This window comes from Nannospalax galili, unplaced genomic scaffold (genome assembly GCF_000622305.1).
Source record: "Nannospalax galili isolate Female #2095 unplaced genomic scaffold, S.galili_v1.0 scaffold138, whole genome shotgun sequence".
Lineage (NCBI taxonomy): Eukaryota > Metazoa > Chordata > Mammalia > Rodentia > Spalacidae > Nannospalax > Nannospalax galili.
Window position 1 is genome coordinate 936,895 of NW_008341333.1, and position 12,360 is coordinate 949,254.

The 12,360-nt window shown below is 44.2% G+C and overlaps 1 protein-coding gene across 13 annotated transcripts in view; it reads left to right on the forward strand.

The window, feature by feature from the left end:
- The first annotated feature begins 3,193 nt into the window (after positions 1-3,193).
- Positions 3,194-12,360, forward strand: part of Immt (inner membrane mitochondrial protein) — a 40,265-nt gene continuing 31,098 nt past the window's right edge. For 5 of the 13 annotated variants that reach the window (XM_029565193.1, XM_029565194.1, XM_008836745.3 and 2 more), the window contains exon 1: positions 3,196-3,359. In XM_029565193.1, the coding sequence (XP_029421053.1) occupies positions 3,315-3,359 (45 nt within the window). In that variant the 5' untranslated portion in view covers positions 3,196-3,314. Of the gene's footprint in view, positions 3,360-12,360 lie in introns of all 13 variants that reach the window. The other 8 variants (XM_017799061.2, XM_029565192.1, XM_008836741.3 and 5 more) reach the window with 6 other exon arrangements.

The following is a 12,360-nucleotide window of genomic DNA, read 5'->3' on the forward strand; positions in this document are numbered from 1 at the left end:
GTAATCCTACCAGCAGTGAATGAGTGTTCCCCTTTCTCCACATCCTGGCCAGCATTTGGTATCACGTGTTCTCTTGATCCTAGCAGGCTTTTTATTTTTTAAATAAATGTATTTGTGTGTGTGTGTGTGTGTGTGTGTGCGCGCGCGCGCCCCCGCCCGCACGCATGCACACATTCAGGCACATGAGCCTGGGTGCATGTGTGGAGGTCAGAGGACAACTTCTGGGTGTTGTTTCTCTCCTTCAACCAAGTAGGACCCTGGTATTAAACTAAGTCAAGCTTGGTGGCAAGCTCTTTACTCACTGAGTCATCTTGAAGGTTACACTTTATTAAAAACTTAAAAAAAAAAGATATATATATATATAGCTGTGTGTGTGTGTAAGTATGTGTGCAGATGCCCAGAGACCAAATGAGGTTGTTGCAAAGCCCCTGGAGGTTGAGTTACAGCCTGTTGTGCGCTACCCGATGGAGGTGCTGAGAACTGAACTCAGGTCATCTGCAACAGCAATAACTCACTTAACCACCAAGCCATTTCTCCAGCCCTTCTACCTTTTCTTTCTTCTCTCTCTCTCTCTCTCTCTCTCTCTCTCTCTCTCTCTTTTCTTTTTATGAGACAGGAGATGGTCTCCCTGTAGCTCCAGCTGGCCTGGAACTCACTATGTACACCAGGCTGGCCCTTGAACTTACAGCTATCCACCTGCCTCTTACCTTATTTTTCAAGGCATGGTCTCTCACTGAACCTGGAGTTCAGCAACTGGCTAGACTGGCTGGTGTGGGAACTCCAGGGATCTACCTAGCTCCACCTTCCCAACACTAGGGTCACAGGCAAGCACTCCACTCAACTTTAAATACTAGGGATCCAAACTTAAGCCCTCATGATTGCATAGCAGGCATTTTACCAACAGAGCTATCTCCCCAGGACAGGAAGGACTTGACAATTAAATGAGAAACTAGGAAAATAAATGAAGTTTGAGATTTTTTTTTAAATTTAATTTATTCCTTTTTTTTTTTTTTTGTCTTTCTGAGACAGGGTGTCCCTGTAGCCCCAGCTGTCCTGGAACTCACTATGTAGACCAGGCTGGCCTTGAACTCACAGGGATCCGCCTGCCTCTGCCTCCCAAGTGCTGGGATTAAAGGTGTGTGCCACCACACCTGACTAAAAATACTTCATTTTTAATACACTTTTAAGTGTATGAGTGTATTGCCTGCATGTATGTAAGTGCACCTGTGTCGTGCAATGCCCCTGGAGGTCACAAGAGGGATCGATCCCCTGGAACTGGAGTTACTGACGGTTGTTAGCTGGCCATGTGGGTGCTGGGAACCAAACCCCCAGTCCTCTTAAAGGGCAGCCAGTGCTCTTAACAGCTGAGCCATTTCTCCAGCCCCAAACTTGAGATCTTAAAGCCAAAGAGGTTGTTAAAGATATTCAAGTACAAGGTATGGCTGTGCCACCCATGAGTCTGTAGTATAATCAAAGTGTTCATTGGTATAAAAATGCTGAGTGTTAGAAAAACTAGGGGCTGGAGCGATAGCTCAGCAGTTAAGAGCATTGGCTGCTCCTGCAGACCACCTGGCCTGTTCCCAGCACCCACATGGCAGCTAGAATTGTTAATGCCAGTTCCAAGGGATAGGGCACCCTCTTTTGGCCCCCCACAGGTACTGCACACATGTGGTGCCTTTACAAACATGCAGGCACATACACATAAAAAATCAAAAGAACACCAACTGTAGTGGTGCATGCCTTTAGTCCCAGCACTCCGCAGAGGCAGGTGGAGCTCTATGTGAGGCCAGCCTGGTCTACATAGTGAGTGCCAGGCCATCTAGGGAAATTATCACACTGGCAGGACCTAGTCCAACATCAGTGGACAAGGATGAAGCTAGACAGCTAATTTTGCTAAGAAAGTGGGAGACTTCTGTGAAGGCTGTTAAGTGATGGAGACATGGTAGAGAATGACAATAAAGTAGCCTGAAAGCATGGAATGTACAGGAACATAAGTATTTTAGGTAAACTTTAGATGATCTTCAAATCCAGCTCTGTCTTAAGACAGGGTCTCATATAGTTCAGGCTGGTCTGAAACTTGCTATGTAGCCAAGAAGGAACTTGAAGTTCCTGATCCTCTTAAGTCTACTCCCTAAGTATTGAGATCACGAGTGTGCACCACACCTGGCTTCATGTCCCTAGTTTACAAATGAGAATTAAAGTGTAGGCAACCGGTACCACATTGTAACAGATTAGCTGGCTAGGGCTGACCTGGAACTCAAACTCTCTGCCTTCTGTGTGCTGTGATTAAAGTCAATCGCTAATACCGGGATCACAGAAGAGTCAAAAAAATTTTACGATATCGTGGTAAGATAACTACACACAATATTAGTGTACTGGAGTTTATATTAATATTAACGCAGGCCAATATTTAATATAGCATATTGATTACAGACTCAGCAGAATACTTAGGAGAGTCTTCCAACCTGAGACTGCGACCAAAATTATTTTTCTAAAATAAAAGCGACTGAGAAAGCAGTGTGGTCTAAATCTGGAAGCAGAAGCCTTGCGCCCTTAGAATATGGGTTTCCATCGCTCCTCTACTAATTAAACAGACACCTGGAACACGCGTTCCGCACAAAGGTGCCTCCATTGCCCATTCACCCAGCAAACCCCTCAAAAATGTGTCAAATGAAACAAGGAAACCGACACAACTCCATTGTTTACGTAATTCGTCAAACTTTCTCAAGATACTTCTTTAATTCTTTTTAATTTTTTAACTACCTGTATTTATTCTGTGGGAGTGACACAACGTCGCGCGTTAAGTCAGAGGAGAGCTTGCAGGAGTTTTGGCTTGTCACCGTGTACAACCCGGGAATCGAACTTCCCTCTTCACACTTGGCGGCAAGCGTCCCTACCCGCTGAGCCACCTCGCAGGCCCTCGTTTTAATTCTAAGACTCAGTCGTTCATTTTCCGCCTGGTTACACTGTACACTCCCATTCCCTCACCGGCTCACTCAATAACCTCGGCTTTCGGTTACAAAGGGGATCCCGAGCGCGGAACCGGAAGGAGAACCGCCCTTCCGCCTCCTTCTCGCCAATCACCGGGGACCTACGTTTCCGCTGCCGGGGTGAGGCCCTCTCTCGGAGCCCCTGGGTCCCTACGAAAATGGGAGGTGGCGCGTGCGCAGCAGAGGCTTCGGCAGCCCTTCCGGTACGCCCGGCGCGCAGACAAGCGCGGGCACGCACGCACGCACGCACGCCCTCCTCCCTGCACTCTAGTGCCGCCGAGGCCGCTCGGGCGTACACCAGCAAGCGCCGTCCATTCAGGAGAGATGCTCCGGGCTTGTCAGTTGTCCGGCGTGACGGTTGCGGCCCAGGTGAGCGTGGGGGCTCCCAAGGGGCGCGTGGGCACTGGCTGCGGGCAGCCAACGGACAACGGGAGAGGCTTTCGTGATGTGCAGTCCCCGGGAACGAGGGCGAGCTGGGAGAGGCCCAGGGCGGGAGACTGAGGCTGTCTACCCGGGAGCTCCCACGACTGGAATGACTAGGGTTATTCCGGAGAAGCGGGCTGAGGCGTGGAGGGCTGGCAGGGACACGGGCGCGGGGCTGGGGCTTCCCTCCAGGGACCTGTTATCCAATCAGCGCCGCGCTGCTCAGGTCGCCAACCAATCCTGGCTACAGGCGTCCGGCAGCTGGTTGGGCAAGTGATAGGTATAGTGAAGGTCGAGGCGGGAGAACTACGATTCCCGTGAGGGCTTGCGTCGCCAAGGGCTTGTTGCATCTTTTATAAGCAGGTTCCTGGATTGCTGAGAAAGCCCGCGTTTTAGGGGTCAAGGTTTTATCCGAGTGGATTGCCCTTTTCATAGCTAAGAACACTTCTGAGGTATTCTCACTCTATAATAAAAAGTGGAAGATTTGTTTATGGAGCTTAAACTTGGGACTTTTTGAAAGAACAGGAGTCATGACCTTGTGCTTATTTCTGAGACTAGTTTGGGAATCTGTTATTGAACGCAGGAACTGTGTCTGACATTCAAGGATCCCAGACCGCTTTTGCTTTTAAACTTTATGTAACTGTCAACATAACTTTCTAGATTTGGAAAAAAAACCCATTTTATTGCTTAGGATTTTCAGAGAATTCATACTTCGACAAAAGGCTGTATTGAGAAACATACTGAGACTCGGGCAATAATTGAATAAAATCTCTAGACATACGCAGGTAAAGATCACAAAAGTTAGTCTTTTTTGTTTATTTTCATGTTTACTTTCCTCCCTACCCAACAGCTTCTTCCATAGGGAAGTGAGACTTGTATTAATTGTCTGTTGGTGTTTAACAAAGAGCACAGATTGACCAACTAGTTATATCACCATTGTGTAGGTGAGAAATTTGGGCATGAGTGATCTGGGTTCTTTGCTTAGAGTCACACAAAGCTTTATTTAGATGTATTGGCCATGTGGGTTCTCATGGAGGGAACAAAATTCAGGCCTTTTAGATGTCATACCAAGTCCCCTTTTTCTTGCTACTTCTTGAAAACCCTTGCTCTCAGCTTTTAGAAATTGGCAGTAGTTTCTGGCCACAAGGCTCTTGAGGCCATTGGTAACATGAATATTTGCTTTCAAATAGTCTGTTTGCTGTCACTGTTAACTTGTCTCTTCTTGGTCTTTGATGTTTTGAGTTAGGCAAGGCCCACCTGGATAATTTCCCTTTTAACTAATTCAGATGCCACTTTGGGAGATCCCAATTAGAGACTAAAACATTGCCAAATGAATGCTACTCAGTGAATACACTCATACACATAAAATAAAAATTTTTTTGGTCTTTTTGAGACAGGGTCTCCCTGTAGCCCCAGCTGGCCTGGAACTTACTATGTAGACCAGACTGGCCTCTAACTCACAGAGATCAACCTGCCTCTGCCTCCCAAGTGTCGGAATTAAAGGCATGTACCACTGTGCCCATCTAGTAAAATATTTTTAAAAATGTAAACTCTAGGGGCTGGAGAGATGGCTCAGTGGTTAAGAACACTGAATGTTCTTGCAGAAGATGGGTTTGAATCCCAGCACCCACATGGCAGCTAATAGCTGTCTGTAACTCCAGTTCCAGGAGATGCGACAGCCTCTTCTGTCCTCCAAGGGTGCTGCATGACATGGGTGTACTTAACCTATATGCAGGCAATACACACATACACATAAAAATAATAAATTAAAAAATATTTTTTAAAAAATGTAATCTGCAAATAAGGTTTGGTTGTACACGCCTATAATCCCAACACTCCACAAGCAGGAGGATCACTCCATGTTTGAAGCCAACTGGTCTGGAATTCCAGGACATCCAGGGTTTTATAGTAATAACCTGTCCCCCAATACAAAACAAAAAATAAACTCCACAAAGAATCTTGTAGTGTTTTCTGCTATATTTCCAGTGGAACTGTAGTCCCTAGCCCCTAGTAGATGCTCAGTAATGTGACATGTTTGAGTGAAAGAATGAGTACATTCTTTCAAGTTTTCTTTTTCTTTTTGGTCTTTTTGAGACAGGGTCTCCCTGTAGCCCCAGCTAGCCTGAACTCACTATGTAGACCAGGCTGGCCTTGAACTCACAGAGATCCGCCTGCCTCTGCTTCCTGCATGCTGGGACTAAAGGTGTGTGCCACCACACCCGGCTCTGATAATTTTCTTAATCTCCTTAGGTGCTGTCACCTTTTTAAAAAGCCTGTCCTCATAGATTTGGAACCTCTAATGGTATATTAAGTCAGGGTTCTCCAGAGAAACAGAATCAGTAGGGTGTGTATAGAGAATGGTTTATTGTAAGGGCTCAATTCACACAGTTAATGCAGGTTGATAAATACAAAATCCGCAATTGTGGGCTACCAGAGCAGTGACCCAGGAGAGCACATCATGCAGTTTGCAGTCTGAAGGCCCATCAGCCTGGAGACTTAGGAGAGCAGTTGACACAGTTACAGTGTGAAGGCAGTATGTTAGAATTCCTTCTTGATTTTTTTTTTCTATTTAGGCCTTCAGCTATTTGGATGATACAGTATTGAGGGTGGCCTATTAATATTTCAACAGTTTAATTATTATTACCCTAAACACCTGCCAACCCAACAAGAAAAATAAATCATCACCATCAGAGATTGTACTTCTTCATTCTTTTAAGTCTGGCCTTACCACATCCTTGAATTTTTTTTAGCACATATTTAAAATATGTTGTTCTCAGCCGGGCGTAGTGGCGCATCCCTGTAGTCCCAGCACTCGGCGGGGCAGAGGCAGGCGGATCTCTGTGAGTTCAAGGCCAGCCTGGTCTACATAGAGTTCCAGGCCAGCTGGGACTGCAGGGAGACCCTGTCTCAAAAAGACCAAAAAAAAAAGAAAAAGAAAAAAGTGTTCTTCGAGTCTCCTGGCCCTCTCCTAGGTTTTTCTTCCCCAGCTCTTCTTTTTGTCCTTGTATTGTATTACCAGGTCCATCTTTTTCAAGATGGCCACTAGGTTTGGAGGACCTAAGCTTTCGGCCTGGTCTACATGTGGTCATTTGTATATATAGTAATCTTCATTGGCATTGAATCTTAGCCAAAATGTTGAGAATTGATGTAATAGTTTTCTCTGCTTGTACCTAAGAAGAGGAAATATTGTTCCTGAGGGTCACCCAAGCTAGCTTATTTGATTGACACTAAATTTGATAGCCTGACTAGTTAAGGATTAAACTTGTCTGTTACAGAAGTAGGCAGTCAACCACATGTGTTTGGAAGTGGTTCAATAGACCCCTGCAGGCTGTATGCTTCTGCTCACACTAGATTCTTCTTCATTTTCAGACCTTTAGACCAGTGGCTTTTAAACCATTTTAAAATACATCTTAAATAATTTCATGCACTTGAGTAAGAATTATATAAAATACATTCACATACGTGTAAAGGGGAAAACTAAAGTATCAGATTTGTTCTTTGGGTATACCATATTAATATTTGCCATTACCTAACCAAAGAATGCTTTTTGTCTCAGATTCAGAATGTTTATCCTGACAAATTTGGTGCTTCAATCTTAACTCTCACTAGACATTTTTGTGAGCTGATAGTTTTTAACCTTAGTAAGCAATTTTTCTTTAAAAAACTTTTCAAGGTTTGTTTTTATTATTAGTTATTTTTGGTCTTTTTGAGACAGGGTCTTCCTATAGCCTCAGCCAGCCTGGCACTCCCTAGTAGACTAGGCTGGCTTCAGTCTCACAGAGATCCACCTGCCTCTGCCTCGCAAGGGCTCCGATTAAAGGTGTGAGCCACCACGCCCAATGTTCTTTAGCCTTTTTTTTTGAGACAGGGTCTGCCTGTATCCTCAGCTGTCCTGGAACTCAATATGTAAACCAGGCTGGCCTCGATCCAATTGCCTCTGCCTCCCAAGTGCTGGGACTAAAGGCGTGTTCCACCATGCCCAGCTAATTTTTTTTTAACATGTATGAGTGTATTGCCTACATGTATGTAAGTGTGCCCATGTTGTATAATGCCTGCCAGGGTCAGAAGGGGCATCGGATCCCCTGGAACTGGAGTTAATAGGTGGTTGGTAGTGCAGCGTGACTGCTGGGAGTCCTCTGGAGAACAGCCAGTGCTCTTAACTGCTGAGCCATCTCTCCAACCCCCTCTAGCCCCTTAGAAATTTATTTTAAAATTTTTTAATTTTTATTATTATTTTTCTTTTATGTGTATGTATGTATTGCCTGCATGTAGGTAAGTGCATCTGTGTCCCGCAATGCCTGAGGAGGACAGAAGAGACTGTCGGATCCCCTGGAACTGGAGTTACGGACAGTTGTTAGCTGTCATGTGGGTGCTGGGATTCGAACCCAGGTCTTCTGCAAGAACAGTCAGTGCTCTTAACCACTGAGCCATCTCTCCAGCCCCTTTAAATTTATTTTTATTTTATGTGTATGAGTGTTTTGCCTGCATGTATATAAGTGCACTCCTGTTGTACAGTGCCCAAGGAGGGCAGAAGCGGGCATTAGATCTCCTGGAACTGGAGTTATGGACAGTTGTTAGCCACCATGTGAGTACTGAGAATGGAAACCTGGGTCCTGTGCAAGAGCAGCCAGTGCTCTTAACTGCTGAACCATGTCCCCATCCCCTTAGCAAGCAACTCTTTTTAATTGTTTGTTTTGTTCTGTTGAGATAGGGTCTCAACTTCATAGTCTTGGCTTGCCTGGTATTTGCTTTGTAGTTCAGGCTGCCCTCCAACTTGTGCAGTCCTCTGTTCCTGCTAGGATTACAGGGCTGCATCTGGCAACATGATTCTCCTCCCCCTTCTTTTGGACTTCCTCTTCTTCCTTTAAAAAAAAAAAATTGCATTTTTATTTTTCATCTTGTAGGCATGTGTTTGTGTGTATGTGTATGGATGCACACATGCCACAGTGCACAGGTGGATGTCAGAGGACAAATTACGAGAGTGGGTTCTTTCCTTCTACCATGTGGGTCCCAGGGATCAAAGCCAGATTGTTGGCTTGGCAGCAGTTTTACCTGCTGAGCCATTTTGATTTTGGGCAGTCTTTTCTAGCCTACGATGTCCTCAGACTTCCTGTTGAGTTGAAGATGACCTTGACCTTGAACTCCTGATCCTCCTGCTTCTACCTCTCATGTTTTGGGATTACACTTGTATGCCACCACTCCTGGCTCTTACAAAATATTTTACATTTTAAACGTAAAATGTGTGTATGTGTGAACGTACATGTGTGAAGGTTAGAGGACACCTTTCAGGGAATCAGTTCTCTTTCCCCCAAGTAGGTCCAGGGAATTGAGCTCAGATCTATAGGCTTGGTGGCAGGCACCTTTACCTGCTGAGTCGTTTCACTTACCCTTATTATATAGTTTAACTGTGGGAAAAGTTAAGATGTTGCAGACACATTTGTATTTCAAACATGTAAGTGATCATTAACACTGTTAATTTCATCAACCATCAAAATCCATAGAGGAAACCTGGAAATAGTATCATGTGAGAAGACTTTTATATAGTCTCCATTTTCAGGTTGTAATGCTGAACGATGGTTTCTTGCACTTTAGTTTGGTAAAGCTAAGGAATAGATAGTGTGTGGAAGAACATTGCTTGGGAATTCTATATTTTTCTTGGCTTTTGTTAGTGAAAATGTGGTTCTGCAGGTTAGAAGTATCAATGTTAACCTTTTATTGCAAGGTTGTGTGTCAAGACAAATTATTGTCTTTTTCTGCATAATACTATTGATAAAATGGAATTCAGAAATTAAGAATTAGCTAATATTTTGTATGTTAAAGCAGGTTTAGATTTTATGAATTTGGAGATAGAGCAGAGAGAGCAAACTCTAGAGGCAAACCTTACATTTGGCAGTGACTTAGATATGATACCAAAAACAGAAGTGAGCTGGGTGAGGTGCACAGGTGTAAGCCTTAGCACTGGGGAAGTAGAGGTTTCCTGCCTGAGCTGGAGGATCAGGAGTTCAAGGTCTGGCTGGCAAGATGGCTCAGTTGGTATGTGCTTGCCACACAGCCATGAGGACCTGAGTTCAGGTCCCTAGCACACGCATAAAGTGCCAGGCCCAGTGGTACATACCTATAATCCTAGTGTTGGGGAGGCAGAAACAGGAGACTCCATTGGGCTCACTGGCCTGCCAGTCTAGCCAGTCGGTCTCCAGTTTCAGTGACAGGCTCTGTCTCAAAAAATAAAGTCATTGAGGAGACACCCCAAATTTTTCCTTCTTGAGACAGGCCGGACTGGAATTCACAGAGATGCGTCTGCCTCTGCTTTCCAAATGCTGGGATTTAAAGGCATGTGCCACTGTGCCTGACATAGAACTTGTTTTTGATAAGGAATAGTTAGTTTCTGGAAGAACATTTGGTATATCAATGTTGTGGCAATCAATATTACATAATACACTGAGCCCTTTTATTTTTGGCTGGAACAACTGCTATCCCTCCCCTATACACATATTTTTGCAGTCTTCTCCAACACCCTCCAAAATGTCATCTCATTGTAGTGTTAGCACTGGGACAGGATCTTGTCATTTTAAACATACCCTAACTCAGATAAGATATTTTTTAAATGCGCTGTTCATGGTTCTTTACCCATTTGGTCTGGAAACCAGGGCACTAACACCATCTGTTTCCTGTCTGTTCACCATCTAATAGAAGGACAGGCACAGGATAAATTTGTGGCTACTCCTTTTAAACAAGCAGTTAAGAGCACTGGCTGCTCTTGCAGAGGAGCTGGGTTCAGTTCCCAGCCCCCCACATATCAGCTAACAGCTAACAACTCTAGTTTCAGGGGATGCGGCAGCCTCTGTGGGCATTGCATGCAAGTGGCACAATTATATATTTGCAGGCAAAGAACTCATACATATAAAATAAAAAATAAAAGAAATTAAAAAAAAAAGACCAAGAAGCACCCAGTAGTCATTGTTCACTATGTTAAGGCAAAAATAAAAATCTATCTGGGTGTACATTCTGATTCTTTGATTAGTTCATGCCTACTGTTGGGGATTGTCTCATACAGCTTTTGTTTTGTAGCTATAGCTGACCTGGAACTTGCTGTGTAGACCAGGGCTGACATCGACCTCACAGATTCTGCCTCTGCCTGAGTGCTAGGATTAAAGGCGTGCACTACCACGCCTGGCCCATAAAATTTCTGGGTCTACCCTTTGGGTTCTTGTTTCTGCATCTTGAATTGTTCCTTTTCTAGAAAACATACTGTTTGCACCTGTCATTGTTATGCCCTACTCTTTTTGTTGGAACATCCAATGCCTCGTTTAAGGTTTTTCGGTTTTTTTTTTTTCTCTTTTAAATTCAGTCTAGGTTGTTTCTTACCACGTTATTAGGCTTTTGTGTTGCTGTGACCAAATGTCCAAGAAAAACAAGTTAGAAGATTTATGTTGACTTACAGTTTCAGAGATCTCAACTCATAGCCTGTGGTTCTGTTAATTCTAAGCCCATGATGAAGCAGAAAATTCTAGGGCTAGGTAGAATATGTGACTGAGGAGATCCTCACCTTGTAGTGGACAAGAAGCAGAGAGGAATCCATGAAAGAACAGTGACAAGATACAGCACAAGGTCATGCCTCTAGTGACCTATTCCTCCAACTAAAGAAAGCATATGCCAAATCCCAGTGGTATTCAAGAAATAAGCATAAGTGACACTTAAAATGCTAATGGGGAGTGCTGTTTAAGAGATGGCTCAGGGTTAAGAGCATGAACTGCTCTTCTAGAGGACCTGGCATACATATACACAGAAATAAAAATAAAACGAAATCTTTTTTAAAAAATGCTAATGGTAGCTGGGCGTAGTAGAGCACGGCTTTAATCCCAGCACTCAGAAGGCTGAGATTGATACCAGCCTGGTCTACATAGTTCCAGGCAAGCTGGGACTACAGGGAGACCCTATTTCAAAAAGACTGCCCCCCACCCCAAATGCCAGTGGAGGCTGGAGATAGGGCTTATCAGTTAAGAGCACTTGCTGTTCTTTCAGAGAACTGGATTTTCATTTCTAGCACCCACATCAGGTGGCTCATAACCACCTGTAATCCCAGCTCCAGGGGCTCTGACACCATCTTCTGGCTTCCAAGGACATCTGCGTACATGTTCACAGACAGACACACACATGCACACAAATAAATACTTAGTAAATCTTTTAAAAAGTAAATAAAATAAAAATGCTAAGGGGTTAGCTTGATGATTCTCTAAGGTAGCAAAAGTGGTTGAGTGTGATGGTGCATGTATGTAATCCCAGCATTTGGGAGGTGAAGGAAGGGAGATCAGGAGTTCAAGGCCAGCCTAGGCTACATGAGACCTTGTTTCACACTCAACATACTAACAACCAGAGCCAGAGAGATGGCTCAGTGGGTAAAGGATGCTTATTGCACAAGCCTGGCAGCCTAAGTTTGAGCCCTGGAACCCACATAAAGGTAGAAAGGAAGAACTGACTCCAAGTTGTCCTCTGACCTCTATACATGCTCTGTGATTTGTGCATTCCTCCCCTTTGAAAAAAAAAAAAAAAAAAGAGGGGCTGGAGAGATGGCTCAGCGAAAAAGAACACTGACTACTCTTGCAAAAGACCTCAGTTCAAATCCCAGCACCCATATGGCAGCTAACAACTGTCCGTAACTCCAGTCCCAGGGGATCTGACAATCTCTTCTGTCCTCCACAGGCATTGCACGACATAGGTGCACTTACCTACATGCTGGCAATACACGCATACACATAAAATAAAATAAATAAAATTTTAAAAATAGTTTATTGCCAGGTGTGGTAGTGTACGCCTTTAATCCCAGCACTTGGGAGGCAGAGGCAGGTGGATCTCTGTGAGTTCAGCCTGGTCTACATAGTGAGTTCCAGGACAGCTGGGGCTATAGGGAGACCATGTCTCAAAAAGACCAAAAAAAAAAAAATTTATT